Source organism: Pteropus vampyrus, unplaced genomic scaffold, assembly GCF_000151845.1.
Source record: "Pteropus vampyrus isolate Shadow unplaced genomic scaffold, Pvam_2.0 Scaffold444, whole genome shotgun sequence".
Classification (NCBI taxonomy): Eukaryota; Metazoa; Chordata; class Mammalia; order Chiroptera; family Pteropodidae; genus Pteropus; species Pteropus vampyrus.
Window position 1 is genome coordinate 327,923 of NW_011889225.1, and position 15,635 is coordinate 343,557.

At 31.9% G+C, this 15,635-nt stretch overlaps 1 protein-coding gene across 1 annotated transcript in view; it reads right to left on the reverse strand.

Moving 5' to 3' along the window:
- Positions 1 to 3,170: 3,170 nt before the first annotated feature.
- Positions 3,171 to 15,635, reverse strand: part of ETNK1 (ethanolamine kinase 1) — a 53,043-nt gene continuing 40,578 nt past the window's right edge. Inside the window, exons 6-8 of the mRNA XM_011381562.2 lie at positions 15,241 to 15,401; positions 9,218 to 9,291; positions 3,171 to 8,885 (exon numbers count right to left, since the gene is read on the reverse strand). Of these exons, the coding sequence (XP_011379864.2) occupies positions 8,813 to 8,885; positions 9,218 to 9,291; positions 15,241 to 15,401 (308 nt within the window). The 3' untranslated portion in view covers positions 3,171 to 8,812. The remainder of the gene's footprint in view (positions 8,886 to 9,217; positions 9,292 to 15,240; positions 15,402 to 15,635) is intronic.

Consider the following 15,635-nt stretch of genomic DNA (forward strand, 5'->3'; position numbering starts at 1 on the left):
GATTGGTGAGAACTAAGACAAAATCTAGTACAAGAGCAGCAGAGTGTTGATATTAACTTTTGCTGTAAAGTCCACAGAGCAAGAGGGCATCGGGGTCCCCCCCTCCCCGCCCCGAGGACTGGGCAGGTGTAACTGGCAGGAAGAGAGAGCAGAGTTAACAGAGGAACCTCTGAAGAGCCCCCGAAACAAGTCCTTCATGAAGCAAACTGTCCACAATACATCTAGAAACTGATGGTCCCGGGCCCTGGGCCACCTTTTCCTGGGTTGACAAGGGTTGCGAGAAGGTCCTAAAAAGTATGGCTTCACAGTATTTTCACAGCTCTACCAATCTCTCGTATTATTTTGACTTTCTTATTTTTTGATCAGTATGAGAAAAAAGAAAGATTACAATAAAAACCACATGGAGGCCTCTTCTCAGGCTGAAATCCTTTGCTCTTTTCTCTAAACAGAAGAAAGTAACCTTCCACTTTTAAAGGATCCCAAATGTTTTCCAGCCTATAGATGAACAAATAAATATCTTTAGTAAATATAATATCATGGTTTACTCCTTCTTTATTTGTTAAAACACTAATTGAGCACTCACTGAATACCAATATCTATTCCAGAAATGGAAGGTACCAAGAAAATTCCCAGTCATTTCCTACACCGAGTCCACAGTCCAGGAAGGCAGACAATTAAAAGACAGTGATATTGTATACAATAATTTAGGGAGCCTCAAGAAAAAACATTTAAGACGGGGGCGGGACTACAGGGGAAAGGGAGGTAGAGGTTCAATGAAGCTTCCTGAAGTAGGTGACACTAGAGTTATTCATTCCTAGTCTTTTTAGCAGCTCAGCTTCCTTTTATAGAGCTTGGGGACTCTGATATCTCAGAGTCTGCTGGGATTGTTGTCTGGTAGCCCTTATGTAAATCTATTTCTTTTTAAGCACAAAACAATATAACTTAAGCAGAATGAAAACTCGACGGGTTTTTAAACATAGATTTAAAGTGGCTTCCTAAGAGTAATCAATATGGAGAACTTGTGATCCAAGGACCTGGAATGTCTTTAAGAATTAGTATACTCAAGGATGAGTGTGTAAATGAACAGTTTTAGGGGAGATGGGACATGTTCATTCATTCATTCATTCTCATTCACTCACTCACTCATTCATTTACTAAATAAATAAACGAACAAACATACTGCTTGCCAGACATGGTACTAGACACAGGAGAGGGGGTGAGGGGAAGGGGGAGGGGAGGGAGAAAGTCGGGGTTCCTTAAAGAAATAGTTGAATTGAGGGTTGTTGCGGCAGAGAAGGTACAAGTCTAGCCTGGAATGTCTGATCTTGCAAGAAAAGGAAAAACTCAAAAAATGATGCATGCAAACATATAGCAGCCAATTTGAAGCAGCTCTCAATCACTAAACAGGAACAAATTGAGCACCAAAATGACTGTCGTGGATTATAACCCATAGAATTAAATACCTTTGTCCTGACATAAACAGTAGAAAAAACATAGGGAAAGTACAGCACAGCACTTCCTTACAGTAAAATTCTAATTTATGAATGGAGAAGGAAAGCAGGCAATAGAAAATCAACATTTGGTAAACATCACAATTGTTGCAGGCAAAATCTGCCAATGGGTGCTAAAATAGCCAAAAAAAAAAAAAATCATTTTCAAAGTATCCTCTCACAAGATATTAAAAGAAAATGGGGAGAAACCTAGCAAAACCCACTTTAATCAAGTGACTTAAGGTTAGAATCGCTAGTAATATACATATTATCATATCCCCATATGATACACTGAAAAGGGCCCACCAATTCTACAGTTCTTAACAAAAGTACATATCTGTATTATCAGAGTCAAAAAGAAGGGAAAAACAAATGCAAAACAGTAAAGGAAAACCTCTGTAAAGTACGATTAGAAATTGGGAAGTGGCAGTACGGACTCACAATTTCGAAAACCTCTTTGTGTATTTTCTTCATTTTGCCATATCAAACGGTCTAGGATCAGTGATATCCAAGAAGCAATGAGCATATGTAGTCCTCAGATCTAAGTTTCTAAGTATCATTTTCCATAAAAGGAACCAGACTCCTTGGAAAAGAGCTGACTCCAGGGCTCAGGAAGGGAAGGTACAAAATGAGTCTGAACATCTTATTTTACTAGAAAGGAAGTGCTCAAAAATTGTTGGGGCACAAAAATGACACAGGGACCAGATTTGATAGAGTTTCCCAAGCCAAATCTCAATTTTAATATATACAGTAACAGATTATAATCCACTGAATAGAAACTTGTTTATACTTAAAAGTCATCTTAAAATGTAGATGATCAATAGATTGGACAGATAGGTAGATGGACATGAAGCATGTAGGAGAATTGAAAAATGGCTGTTTTGCAGCCATCATAATAAAGATTGGTTTAGACAATTGTCAAGTGTTGCTAATTCAAGGGAGGGGGAGAGATGTTTGACAAGCAGAGAAATACATGATCTTAAAGTATCTCTCAGCAGATTGCTTATTACTTACAAAGGGGAAAATATTCAGTAAAGACACTGAATTATAGTTTGACCAGTTGATCAAAATTAATAACAAGAGTCTGAAATATAATACCCTAACAAGGACACATCACTTTTCTAGTATTTTAGCTAGAGAAACATAACCTCAACCTAATCATTAGAAAACACCACATAAACCCAAATTAGAAAACATTCTATAAAACAATTTTTTGTTATACAGAATTGATCCTATGATAAACATTACCTGAAGGTAGAGATAATCTTTGTATCTCCACCACTTATCACATTAACTGATAATTAGAAAGAGCTTAATAAAAGCTAGTTGAATGGATACTCCCTGCCTAGACTATAATCCCAGTGTCTTGATTCACTCATTTCCAGCCCCAAACACAGTGAAGACACAAAGTTTAATAGTTAGAAGAATAAACTAGGTAAACAGAATTTTTTTCATAAGTTATATATTCTGCACTCAACATATTTTCCAAAATAAACTTTCTTCAAAACTTAATATTACTATATTAATATAGTAATATTACTATATTACCCAAATAACTAATTAGAAATTAAAGAATCACTTCAAATATACAAAGTTCTACACTAACTTTGAAAAGTCTTGTTTTTCCACAAAAGAAAAACCACAACAATTAGTTGAAGTATATATAACAAGATTTATGGATACACTCAGAACCCAACTTTATTGTTACAACCAATTTTTATTTACAGACTATAAATCTCTTCAAAAAGATACATTCCTTCATTTAATCAATGGTAAAAGGCTCTATTAAACAAAAATAAAGCCTGAACATCACTCATATTTAAACAGAAGTACAAACAGCTTCATTAAACGTTTATGAACATAGAGCAAAAATGTATTTTTACTTAAGCAGTTACATGAATGAGGCTGTTTTTAATTTTCTTCACTGGCAACCCCATTTTATCCACAGAACAAATTTTACTTAAATTAACAGTAGTAAAAATGTAAAAATTAAATTTTAAACATGAAAATATGCAACAAAAAAACAGGAAGTATCTTCATTACCAAACAGATTAACAAATTCTCAGACACTCAGATACTTTCTGAGGCATATTAAAACACCTATGTCAAAAGTTGCATTCATTTGAGAGGTATCGATACATTTTCAGTGCTGAGACTATTTGTAGCACTTACAGTATATACAAAGCAGCATTATACTACTATAGTTCACATTTGATAAACACAAATTTAAACTTTATGCCCACAATTTCCCAATTCAACATACAACACAATGACAATTAATCATTTTGTTTTTTCTTTTGAAACTGAGTAAGAAAATTATCATTTCAGAACATGGAATAATGCCATGTCTTCCTTCTTATAATAGTACTATATTTTAAAATTGAAATACTTCAAATCATGGAAACTTCACCCAGCTGTACAAACGCTCCTAAATACAGTACACTTAAAAAGTTCTCTCTTTGCAGATTCCACCAATTAATAGTTACCTTACTACAGAAATAACAGGAAACTTCTTCAGATTATTGAACAATAAAAATTTCAGCGTGTCACCACCTAAATCGGAGTAGCAGCACACCACAACCATGGCAAGTAAATATTTTCATTCCTTCCACTGCTTTTGGGGGGTCTTTTTCAGGTCACAGGAGATAGTTTACACGAATACCATCAAGTCTCAATCTACTTCTGAAAGCTTCTTTATTAAGAGTTTTTAAATTTAACTAATGGAACAATTTAAATCAGCCAGTTTTTTCTTACTCTTCACTAACTAGTTCAAATACAATCTGTGATGTTTTCAATTTTTATAAACATCTAAGTGTTTTCTTAAAACGATTAATGGTACTTATACCATTAATGAGTAAGATGTAAACAAAAATATGCCTACATTTAAAGATTAGAGTATTTTACAACAGCAATTTTTCTTACGTAGAATAGCTATTGGATTCATAATTAACAGATTCTATTTTAACCTGCTATTTGATAACATCAGTAGCATAGTAAGTGCATAGGAAAAAAAAGAAAGCAGATTTCAGGACAGAAAACCTACTAAAAACTTTAATTTTGGATGCCTCCAACACAAAAGGGTATTTTCTATAATTATTTTTTCCATTCAAATAGTTGAAACCTGTTTCAACTTATTTCAAATTATTATCCAGTTAGTGTAAAAACTGTATTCAGAAAAATCTAATTAATCACGTAATATATCTTATTAATTTCAGTTTTCAAGTATCAAGTGATGCAAATCCAAACTTTTTTTATATTAACACATTTTACAGACTACGCTTCAAAGTCGGGGGCAAATTCATTTAAAATAATTGATACACTTTTCTGCTCAAAGATCTCAAACCTAAGACATAACACTGTAATCACACAGGTGGTATATAAGAGGAGAAAAAAAAGCAGTTCAATATAACTAATGTCTTTAAAACAAGAAACAAAAACAAAACAGATTGCCTTAATATGTAACTAAGTTTCCAGTCAAAGGAGTCTCAAATCCAATGCATTAAAGAAGAAAAATCAGAGCAAATCAATTTTGAAGATAAAGCTGCTTTACCACATACTTAGAATTCCATTTTCCTCTGTACATAAAAATTAAGCGTTTGTCTCTTGTGTAAAGTAGTGCAAGTTGCTGCCAATGACAAAACTCTTCTAGCATAAAGCTCTGTTAACTTTGTCTATCAACTGAATGACTGATTAACATTATAAGCTTGTGTCGATATCACTTTGGAATGCAGTATAAAATGATTAAAGGCAATTTAAAGCAGAAAATCAAACTGATAGTATTCTCATTTATTTTACGAAAGAATTAAAAATGGTATAGAAGGCTTTCGGCAATGTAAAAAAGAAATACCTATATGATTATTAAAGTGGAGGTTTTTAACTTGTAATTGAAAGTGTCTGTTGCTCTGTGGTATCCAAAAAAAAGAAAAGAAAAGAAAAGAAAGTATCTGGAGAAACTTTTTTTTCTTTACATTTGGAAGCTTTTGTAATATTTATGGCTAAAATATTTCTAGTACAGCAAAAATGGAAACAGCAGTCATTAAAAGATTGCTTAAGTCTTATCTGTCTTTTACAATTCCATAATGAACAACTTTATACTTAGAGATATGTTTAAATTAAACTAAGAGCTATTATTTATCATATCACTTGTGTATATGGGATTTAGATTCACACTGAGATATCTAAAATTTCAAGGGATTTTTTTTTGTAGAAAAAGGTTAACAGCCTTGAAAATAGGAAAGAATACTTCAGTTTGTAATCATTAATTATATTTTTAATTTGCTTTAGCTTAGAATCATGACTCAAAGAATGGAGTTTTAGCAATATATTAACTGGCTGCTTGCAGGAATCTAACCTCACAAAAACTAATGGACAACCAAAGAATGAAGTAAAGTCCTATTAGGCACTGAGAGGCTAAATAAATAATGACATTAACAAAAACTGATAAACCCTATTTCCAGTTCCTCTTGTTACCCCACTGTGCAGCCAGAACGGTTGGCTATTTCCAGTCTAAAACCAAAGAACTGGATCATTTCCTTACAGAAAAATTTCTACAAAAGGGAAGAGAATGCAAAACAATACACAATCTCATATGCAAGATACAATCCACATTAATTTACAAATTTTATTTACACTGTTTTATGTACATTCCAGGCAGACCTAGTTGAAGAGTTTTGTGCTCATATTGATCTCAAATGATCATGTGAACAGTAAGATTTACTACCACATTGCTTTGATTTCCAGAAAATGGTGGTAGCATGGGGTTAGGAGTGGAAAAAGAATCAAATATTACTGGTCAGGTAAGATCTTATAAGTATGTAAGGAACAAAAAGGGAAAAAACTGTGGAATTTTGCTTGTTAAAGCATCCAGGCCACTATGGTCTATTGACTAACAATGAGTACACATGAATGCCACTTCTCTAACAACCATTTTTATATTTACAAAATGAGCTTACAAGTTATTAGGGTAAGGCATTCATTCAAGTTCTTTAGCTTAACATAAAAAGGCAACAGACAAGTTACAGGATAAATTTTAGATGAATGTTTTTCCTTGAGAATCCCTTAAATGGTCAATAAAAAGGGAAGCAATTTTAAACCATATTATTAGCCTGCAGTATGATCCCAAAAACCTGTGGGAACATCACAGCACCCAAAATCTAGCCAAAGAGTGCGGGAAATATCTGATTTTGTCCCCAGGATAAACTGCACACTCCTAGGACTAAAGTGAGAGCCTTATTCCCTTTACATTCACTTCCATGTGAAACTTTCTGAAATGCTTATAATAGTGTCACAGCCAGCAGCTATGCAATCTACCAGCAATGGCTCAGTGAATCTCTATTCAAAATAGTTTAGAGAATATGGAGTAAAGTAGAAAAATGATCTTCTCTCCTCCCATAGTTCTCCAAGATACATACTGTTGCACTTTAAGAAGTCAGAAACAAACAAACAAAAAGAAAAGAGTATTACATAGTCTTCATCATTCTAAGAAAATATTCCAACCACAGATGAAAATTCCCCAAAACCCAATTTTTCAAGTTCACTCTAAACTACATAAAAAGCTATTAATTGTTAATAATTGGTTCCATTCATTTAGTCAATTAGGTAAAATTCTATTGATCCTACAGTAATGTGGTTTATAAAAACAGAAATGAACATTTGTAACATTGGGGAGGTAGAAAACAATCTTGGTCTAACACTGTTATAGATACAAACAGGTTTTCAGATTCTATTTATGTAACTAGAATTTACTATTTAAAATGGCCTTTAAGTGTTTCTACTTAATTAGCTTTAAACATCTTGAGATAATCCAAGTATTTTAAAGCACTTATTTGAGAACATAAGTCATTTGGAATAATAATACATCAGACTCCCCAGAAGATTTCTCAGAGGATAAATTCGTAGTTGCATATTCTGAATATGCAGATCCATTAAGCCAACTTTGTACATGGGCACTTATGTGACCAAAGTGCAAAGCTTGTCAGACTAATTTTCTAAGTAAAGACAACCATGACTACAACTCCACACAACAGTCTTCGAAACTTGAAGCCTACTTATCCGAAAGATCTAACTTCCTTCCAAATAATTACCATCCTCTCACTCCCAAACAAAATTAAAAATACACTTAAAACAAATTGAAGAGAAATCAAAACTAAAAGAAGCCTTCCTACCATGAGCATTTCTGCTTAATTCACATTGTTACATCAGATTTTAAGTGTACAAGATCAATGCTGTAAATGTTCCTTATTTAATTCTTTTAACCACCTCAACTTATTTCTCTGAACTACATGTATTAAGTAATCACTTGCTATCATTCTAAAGACATGGAGCCAAACTAAAACAGAAAACCTAAAATGTAAGAAATGAATCTGGAGGGGTAAAAAAATTAATCTAAAAGATATTTTCTGGTTGCCAAGTATGATAAACATTCTATCTTTGTTTCCAAAACTAGCAATTATTCTACTAGCTACTACTTATTTAATAACAAACAAATACATAGAACATCTGTCAGAAAGTAAAACAAAACTTTTAGTTAGAAACAATTTGATATACTAAAATCTTAAAAATAAACTAGTAACCTAAATGACCACATTTAGTATATGAGAACATTATTGAATGCAGATTTTGGTAACATAAAATCATTATATCTATTCCAGGATTATACATTAACATTAATATTTATACTGCCAAACTATGCAGGGAGAGGGCAATTTAAGATGTACTCCCCAAAAAGAAACACCTTTCAATATTCAACTAAAAAAGATGTACACTAGCATAGAGAATGTTTTTCACCCTCCTAACAAGATTTTTCAATCAACAACCTAAGTTATCTAAACTAGTATCTGGCATTTCAAGAGTAAATGATCCATTTTACTTACAGTGCATCAAGGTAAAAAGGTTACACTGAACACCTAAATGTTTACTAAAAGTAATCCTATTAAAGTAAAACAAAAAACATTTTCTCTGGAACATTTTCATTGTTTACACTTAAACAGATGAAATGGATGAAAGCAGTCACAGATTTGTGTTACAATTATAATAAATAATTCACATATAACAGATTAAATTACCAAAGAAAAGATTAAACTGACATCTTTATACTTTTTTGCAGATTTAACAAATTTCTAATCGACCACATACTGATAGCAGTAGGTATATGTTTTGACATCATTCAGTCTATTTAAAAATTAGATTGGTTGTTTAGAGGCATAATTTATAAAGCAAGATAACCAAATTAAATAACAGAATTTTAACAAGCATTGGCTTTTCTGAATTTCTTAAGATTCATAAACACTGTTCAGCTTCTTGAGAATAATTAAATCTCTTCTTTACTCAGGCATTTTTAATGCAGTAACCTCAGGCTTCATTTTAAAGTACTGGTTAAAACGAACAATTGCGTACCTAGTGAGAAAAGAGAATAATGACAGAATTAGTCAAAGCTGAAAAACTTAATCCTTCCTTTATTTCACTCATCCTTATAAGCCGATTTTTTTTAAGTTTTAAGATTTTCAAAGAACGCATTTTTAATTTATTGCACCACCTACTGGACACTTTTCTAATACTGAGCACATTTAACAGATTATACCAGATTTCCTCTCAGACCAATTACTAAATGTATGCAACCTTTATAACATTTGATTGAAATAATAACTGCAATGTCCCCTATGAACTCTAAATGTTAATTCAAAAGGAAGTAGAGACAAATATAATGCACACAGTAAAATTAAACTTACCCAAGGAAATCAAACTCAATAGTAGAGTATTTGGCTTGAATCAAAGCCCACAATCCCCAAAAGAAATGAGAAGCCTAAAAAGGAAGGAAGAAAAATCAAGAATTATAATAATGCATTTCTTTTTAAAACAAATATCAAATTGTTAATTTTCTCCCTTTTCATCAATTACATAATACTTTCTTGATGCGTTTTTTATATCGAGTATCTAAAACGCAGGCAATATTTATATGTATAGTTATCTAGATGGCTATACATCACTTTTGTTTACATCAAAAGTGGTTATAAGAAATTAGTCATTTAAAAACAGAACTCAATTCCTATAACCTGTTTTGTGTAGGCAGAGTTCAACATCAATACTCATAGATGCTGGCTAAGTGTTTTTAATGTTATTAATTGCTAACAGGCTCTCCTATAAAATACACTATCAAAGGACTTCATTTCTTGACATAAAAATATAAACGAAATGGAAAATCCAAATATATTTAAATGTAGAAAATGTTCTTGAGGTGACAAACATCTGAAAATAATTTTTATTGACGCCAAAATTCTGCAAAACCAACCACAACATAAAGTTAACACAACTTTACTTATGTCAGAGGAAAATGGGTCTTAGGACTTAACAGGGAAAACAGATGATTGTGTAATTAGAAACTGTAAAATAATTGTGTGCACTTTACAATCTATTTTCAGTTAAACATGATTTTAAGATTATGATAACACTAATAAGGCTTCACTTCACAAGGTATACAATAACTAGAAATACTATTAAAAATTTTTACCCTCAAAAGATCTATTTAAAAAGTATGTTGCTAGAAAAATCTCTATTTAAAATATACTACTGCACTTTATCTTCCTCAAAAAATATCACTAGAAGGATATAGAACTTTTCATCAAATACAGGTGTAAGAATAAAAAATGTAGTAAAGAGTAAACAGCTAAAGTTATATGCATGTGAAGCCTATTGGTTTAAAAAAAAGACTGGGCTCTGGAGTCAAACTGTAAAAATTACTAGCTGTGTGGTTTTGACCAATTTAACTCCTCTGTATATTTGTTTCCTCGGTATTCCTGTAAAATACCAAGTGTGATATTATGCTTTATAATAAGAAATATACACTTGGTCTTCATCCACTGTTCCTGGCTCATAGCTCCCAAAATTCTTGGAATTTCCTAAGCATGGCAGTCTTGTGGGACTGAACCCTCAACCTGTGGGGTCTGACACACTGTCAGAATTGTCAAAATTGAGTTAAATTTGTGAGACACCCAGTCACTGTCTGCTAAGAACAGAAAAATTGATGGTGTGGAAAAACCATACACCAGAGGAGGTAATAAATAGTACCTACACCTGACATATACCAAACATTCAATAAAATGTTAATTATTATTACAGGAAATTAGAATGATAAAAATGATAAAAATTAGAATTTTTAAAAATGGCCTTCTTCCTACCTAAGGAAGTATCTTAGATATTGAGAAGTGAATAAAATGAGATGCCTTTTGTCTTTTGAAAGTCTAAATCAGTCACTCTCAAAAGTATTTCATGAATTCATGGGAGGTTCCTAAGGCCCAAAACTATTTTCATAACAATACCAATATGTTACACTTTGCGCCTTTTTGACTATGTTAACATTTGCACTGATGGTTCAAAACCAACGATGGGTGAAGCTACTGGCACCTTAACATAAGTCAAGGCAGTAACATCAAACTGTATTAGTATAGTATCCTATTCTTCCATCACTACACACAGTAAAAAGTCAGTTTCACTAAAGAATGTCCTTTATGAAGCCTTTAAAACTATTCATTTTATTAACCTCTACCTTTAAGTACTAATATTTTGTGGGATGATACAGGAAGTACACATAAAGCACATCTACTACATACCCAAAGCAAGAAGACTGGCTAAAAGAGAAACACTTAATTAACTGAGTTGTGAGCTGAACCTGCACATTTATTTTTACAGAATGCCGAATTTTTACTTAAAAGAACTGACATACAATCTAGAGTTATTAGAGCTGGGTATTCAGCAGACAATTCTCAAATACAAAAAAAGAGAACTTGTCATTTCAATGAAAATAACTGATAGTATGTTGCCAATGATAGACCAAGTATTCAACCTAAAATATGAACTCTGGAAAATTTGTATTTGATTTTATGAGCTTACCAGATTCGCAGTACTTAAAACTTTTCTGATGATACTGGTAGTGATATTAATGATTGTGATTTTGTGATAACACACGAGATGCACTGACATTTGGAAGATCTATACAACTCAATGGATCAATATTTTTCAAAGACTAATGAATAGTGTTAAAATTACAAAACCATGCACTGGTAGAAGAGTCACTCAAAGTACAAGATAAACCAATAGATTTTAATGTAACAGAGTACAAAGAGTCAACTGATGTATTCAGATTGCACACTGCAACTATCACTTACTGAGTTTTGGTGAAGTATCAAAAAGAATACCCACGATTATCTGAAAAGGTAAAATACTCCTCTCTTTTCTAACAATATATGTGTATGAAACAAGACTTTATTCATATACTTCAACCAAAACGATATACTGCAACATATGAAATGCAGAAGCAGATAGGCAATTCCAGCATTTATTGAGTCAGACATTAGAGATGTGCAAAAGAGTAGAATAACGCTGTTCTTCTCACTAAATTGTTTTATTTCATAAGTTATTTTTCATTTAAAATGTGCTGTTTAATATGAGTTTATTATTTTTAAAAAATGCATTTAATAAATATTGTCTGTTGTAATGTCCAGTATGGTAAATATTGATAACTTATATAAACAAAATCTCATAGAGGTCTTCAAAAAATTTTTGAAGTATAAAGGAGGGTTCTGAGACCCTCCCCAAAAAGTTTGAGAAACATGAGTCTAAATTACCTCAGCATATTTTAACTGATATAAAAATCATCTGTCGATGGTATCATAATCTCTTCCTATTATGCTGGTTCTGTAGTAGAAAAGACTAAAATCATGGGACAGACTACACCGAAAAATAACATCAAACGAGTTCTCCCCACCTTTTTAAGCAGTGCTAGTTAACTGTATTTCTCAATTCATTTTCATTCATATAGTAAATATAGTATATAAATGTAGAAAACAGCCCATTCATTTTCCCCAAAATGGCAGAGACTACTTAAGTCCAAATAAAATAATATTCTATGACTCCATGATTTACTTAAACTATTCCCCTCAGATTTGGAAGTTCTAAATATGTAAGTCTCTCTGTCAAAGGGCATTTTAATTTCCGGGATACCCATTTCTGTTGCAAAGAAAAATTCAAAGCTTTATATGGTGAACAAATAACTAAAATGAATCCTCAAACTGTTTTCTGAAAAACCCCCATATAACTCTAACGTTTTACTTAGAAGGAATCCGAAGTCTGTAAACAATACGTCTAAAAACTCCTCAAAGCTTAAAATATGTGTATCTATTTGGTTTTATAATGCAAATACCTCCCTTTGTTTGCCATCTCCTCAACATTAACGAATCATAGCAATCAATAATAAGTGAAGTGAAAGGAGGGGGGAGAGCCCAAAATCAGAACACTAACATGTAAGAGGGTTGGGAAAAGAGGAAGGAAAAAAGAGCCAGAGGAGACTGAGCAGGAAAACACAAAAGAGGAGAACCAAGGAAGAATGGTATCACAAAAGTTAATGAGACAAAAGTTCTAAAAATCAATAGTAAATATTATCAATGCTATGGATAGATCAAGTTAACACAAATACAGAAAAGTTTAAACTTAACTTATCAATTAGGTTACTATTGGTAACCCTGATCTGAATTATTTTTTTATAACAGCAAGACAGATTGCAGTTGGCTTGAGGAGTGCACGAAAGATGATAAAGGAGAAAAACTGAGGGATTGCTTTTATGTTGCCCTACCTTTCCAATTATTTATCCACTCAAACACTTGAGATTATAACAGGTATTTACTTAATGATTGGTGGGATAAAATTAGGAGCTGGTAAGAGAGGTAAATAGGCTAGCATAAGAAAAAAAAGAAAGCTACAAAAAAACAGGCAGCCTTGAAATAGAAAAAAAAAATGCCTCAAAGTAAGAGTTAGTAATCTCAATGAGAAGGGCTGGTGAAGCCAAGTGTGAGTTCTCTGCTATATTCTATCTGAAGATAGCAACAGAGAAAGAAACCTACCTCAGAAGAAAAAGGTCAAGAGAAAGAACAAGAAAAGCACATGACAGAGGATCAGTAGAATTTAGATAAAATAGAGGAATTCAAACCAAAACTGGTTTAATAAATGGTTTTCAATGGTATTTTAATGAGGAAGAACTCAGCATAATAGATTTACCATATAAAGCTTATATGAAAACTAAGATATGTAAATTCTGAGGTCATACTAGATGAGAAATAAGTATTTCTTAAAAGGTGTTAAAGTTGTAAGTCTCTGTAAGACCTACTGAACAAAGAACATTTCATGAATGTTTGCTGAACGTATTATGGATATATATTCCTTTTTAAAAAATTCAGGTTAAGTTTCCTTCTAATTCTAATTTGCTAAGAATTTAAAATAGGAATGTGCATTATATTTCATCCGAAAAAAGGCATTTTGTACAGTTTATTTGCTATTTTAAATTATAAGCAATTTGAAGGAATGTACTATCTTTTATTCCTTTTTAAGCCTACGATCTATCAGACCTAGAGTAACAATAAGTACTTGATACCTGATTAATGAATATTTATAAATAATCAGCTCAAGCCAGAAGTAACTGTGTTTTTCAATACCATGTATATATATAAAACAACAGTATCCAAACAAAGATGTTAAACATCATCAAAAGTTTAGAGGAGAACCCAAGTTAGAGATAAAATAGTAAACAGGGGATTACTGACTAAGAATTTATTTATAAGCTATGTGGACTTTAAGTAGAAATTAATAAACTGAATGTCTTAGTAATAATTTAATTTCTTTAAATGGGTACATGGGAAAAATACAAAATATAGCAATAATAATGCTCCTCATGTTAATACAGAAACTGGTAAATAAAAGTACTAGGTTGATTCTGAAGTTCATTAAATGACCTTGTGAGAAAGAAACCCTACATTCTCTACTTTAAGATCATGTTTAAAAATAATAAATAGAAAGAGCAGGCATCCTAAGGCCAGCTGGAGAGTAAGCTATTAAGGTAACCAACAGTTCTACCAGAACAGCAGCAGGTGAAGTCACATTTCAGCACACCCTTTTACTTGAAATGTTTTCTGAATGGCTCTGGGTAAAAGTACACCTGTGAGCCACCAATAGCATCTATCTATCTGTAAAGAATATACAGCAAATATTCCCCATGTCAATTGCACAGAATTACATTAAAACTAAAAAAAGAAAAAAAAAGTAGCTAATATAACTTCGACCTAGTATTCAATTTAATTGTGTAACATCGTAGCTGAAAGCTCATTCTAATGCATCACATAATTCTCAAAAGATTAATTTAAATCAACTAATTTTAAAAAAATAAATGCATTTAGAGTACAGAGAAATGGGTCTTCAAAATAGTAAGACATTAACACATCAAAGAAGCTAGAAGTAACTGCTTACTTATCAAAAGAAGGTCAAGAAGACAAAATACTGGGTAAGTTTTGAAAATTCTTCTGGTTCTTTCAATATACTTTTGTCATGTGAACACCTTAAGATGTGATAATTAAATGTATTGGAGAAAACCTCATTTTCCATAAATCTGTCCTTGATTTTATGTTTTTCATAATGTAAAAAGAATACAAAGTAATATAAAAAACTGCTTCACAATTAATCCTAACTCTAACTAGAATCCATTCATTAAACAAATAATTACTGAGCACTTACCATGTCGCCAGGCATTGTTGTTCTAGGGGCTGGGATTATAATTTTGAATGAAATAAAAAATATTTGTCCTCAACTGTATTACAATGAGAGAACTGTAAACAATTGTATTTTGTCATTATTGTGAACAAAATAGGAAACTGGTTTATGATTTTTAAATCATATTAAGAATATTTCGTTAATTGTTTACATTTAAACTTACCAATGCAAACTGATTGACTTGAATGAAGAGTATTTCTACTTCCTTTTCAGTAACTTCAGTCCCAAAGCCCTTATATTCTTTGTAGGCTTCAAGATAAGAACGCAGCCACTGGCCCTGAAGTTCTCTATCTGGATAGAGACTATAGTCTACATCACTCACACCTACAATGAAAAAAAAAGTATACTAAAGATTTTAAAAATACATTACTTCTGCATATTTTAATAATCCTTACCATCTACATAATTTTTGGGGGAAAAAAATATAAGACATTTGGCTGAAATACTAGAAGTTAAATATGGCATTTATTAAAATAATAAACCAATCATAATGTATTCCAACTTAAATCCTAATGCACAATACATTTGATCAGCAAGCTTAATCTCAACTCTTACTGC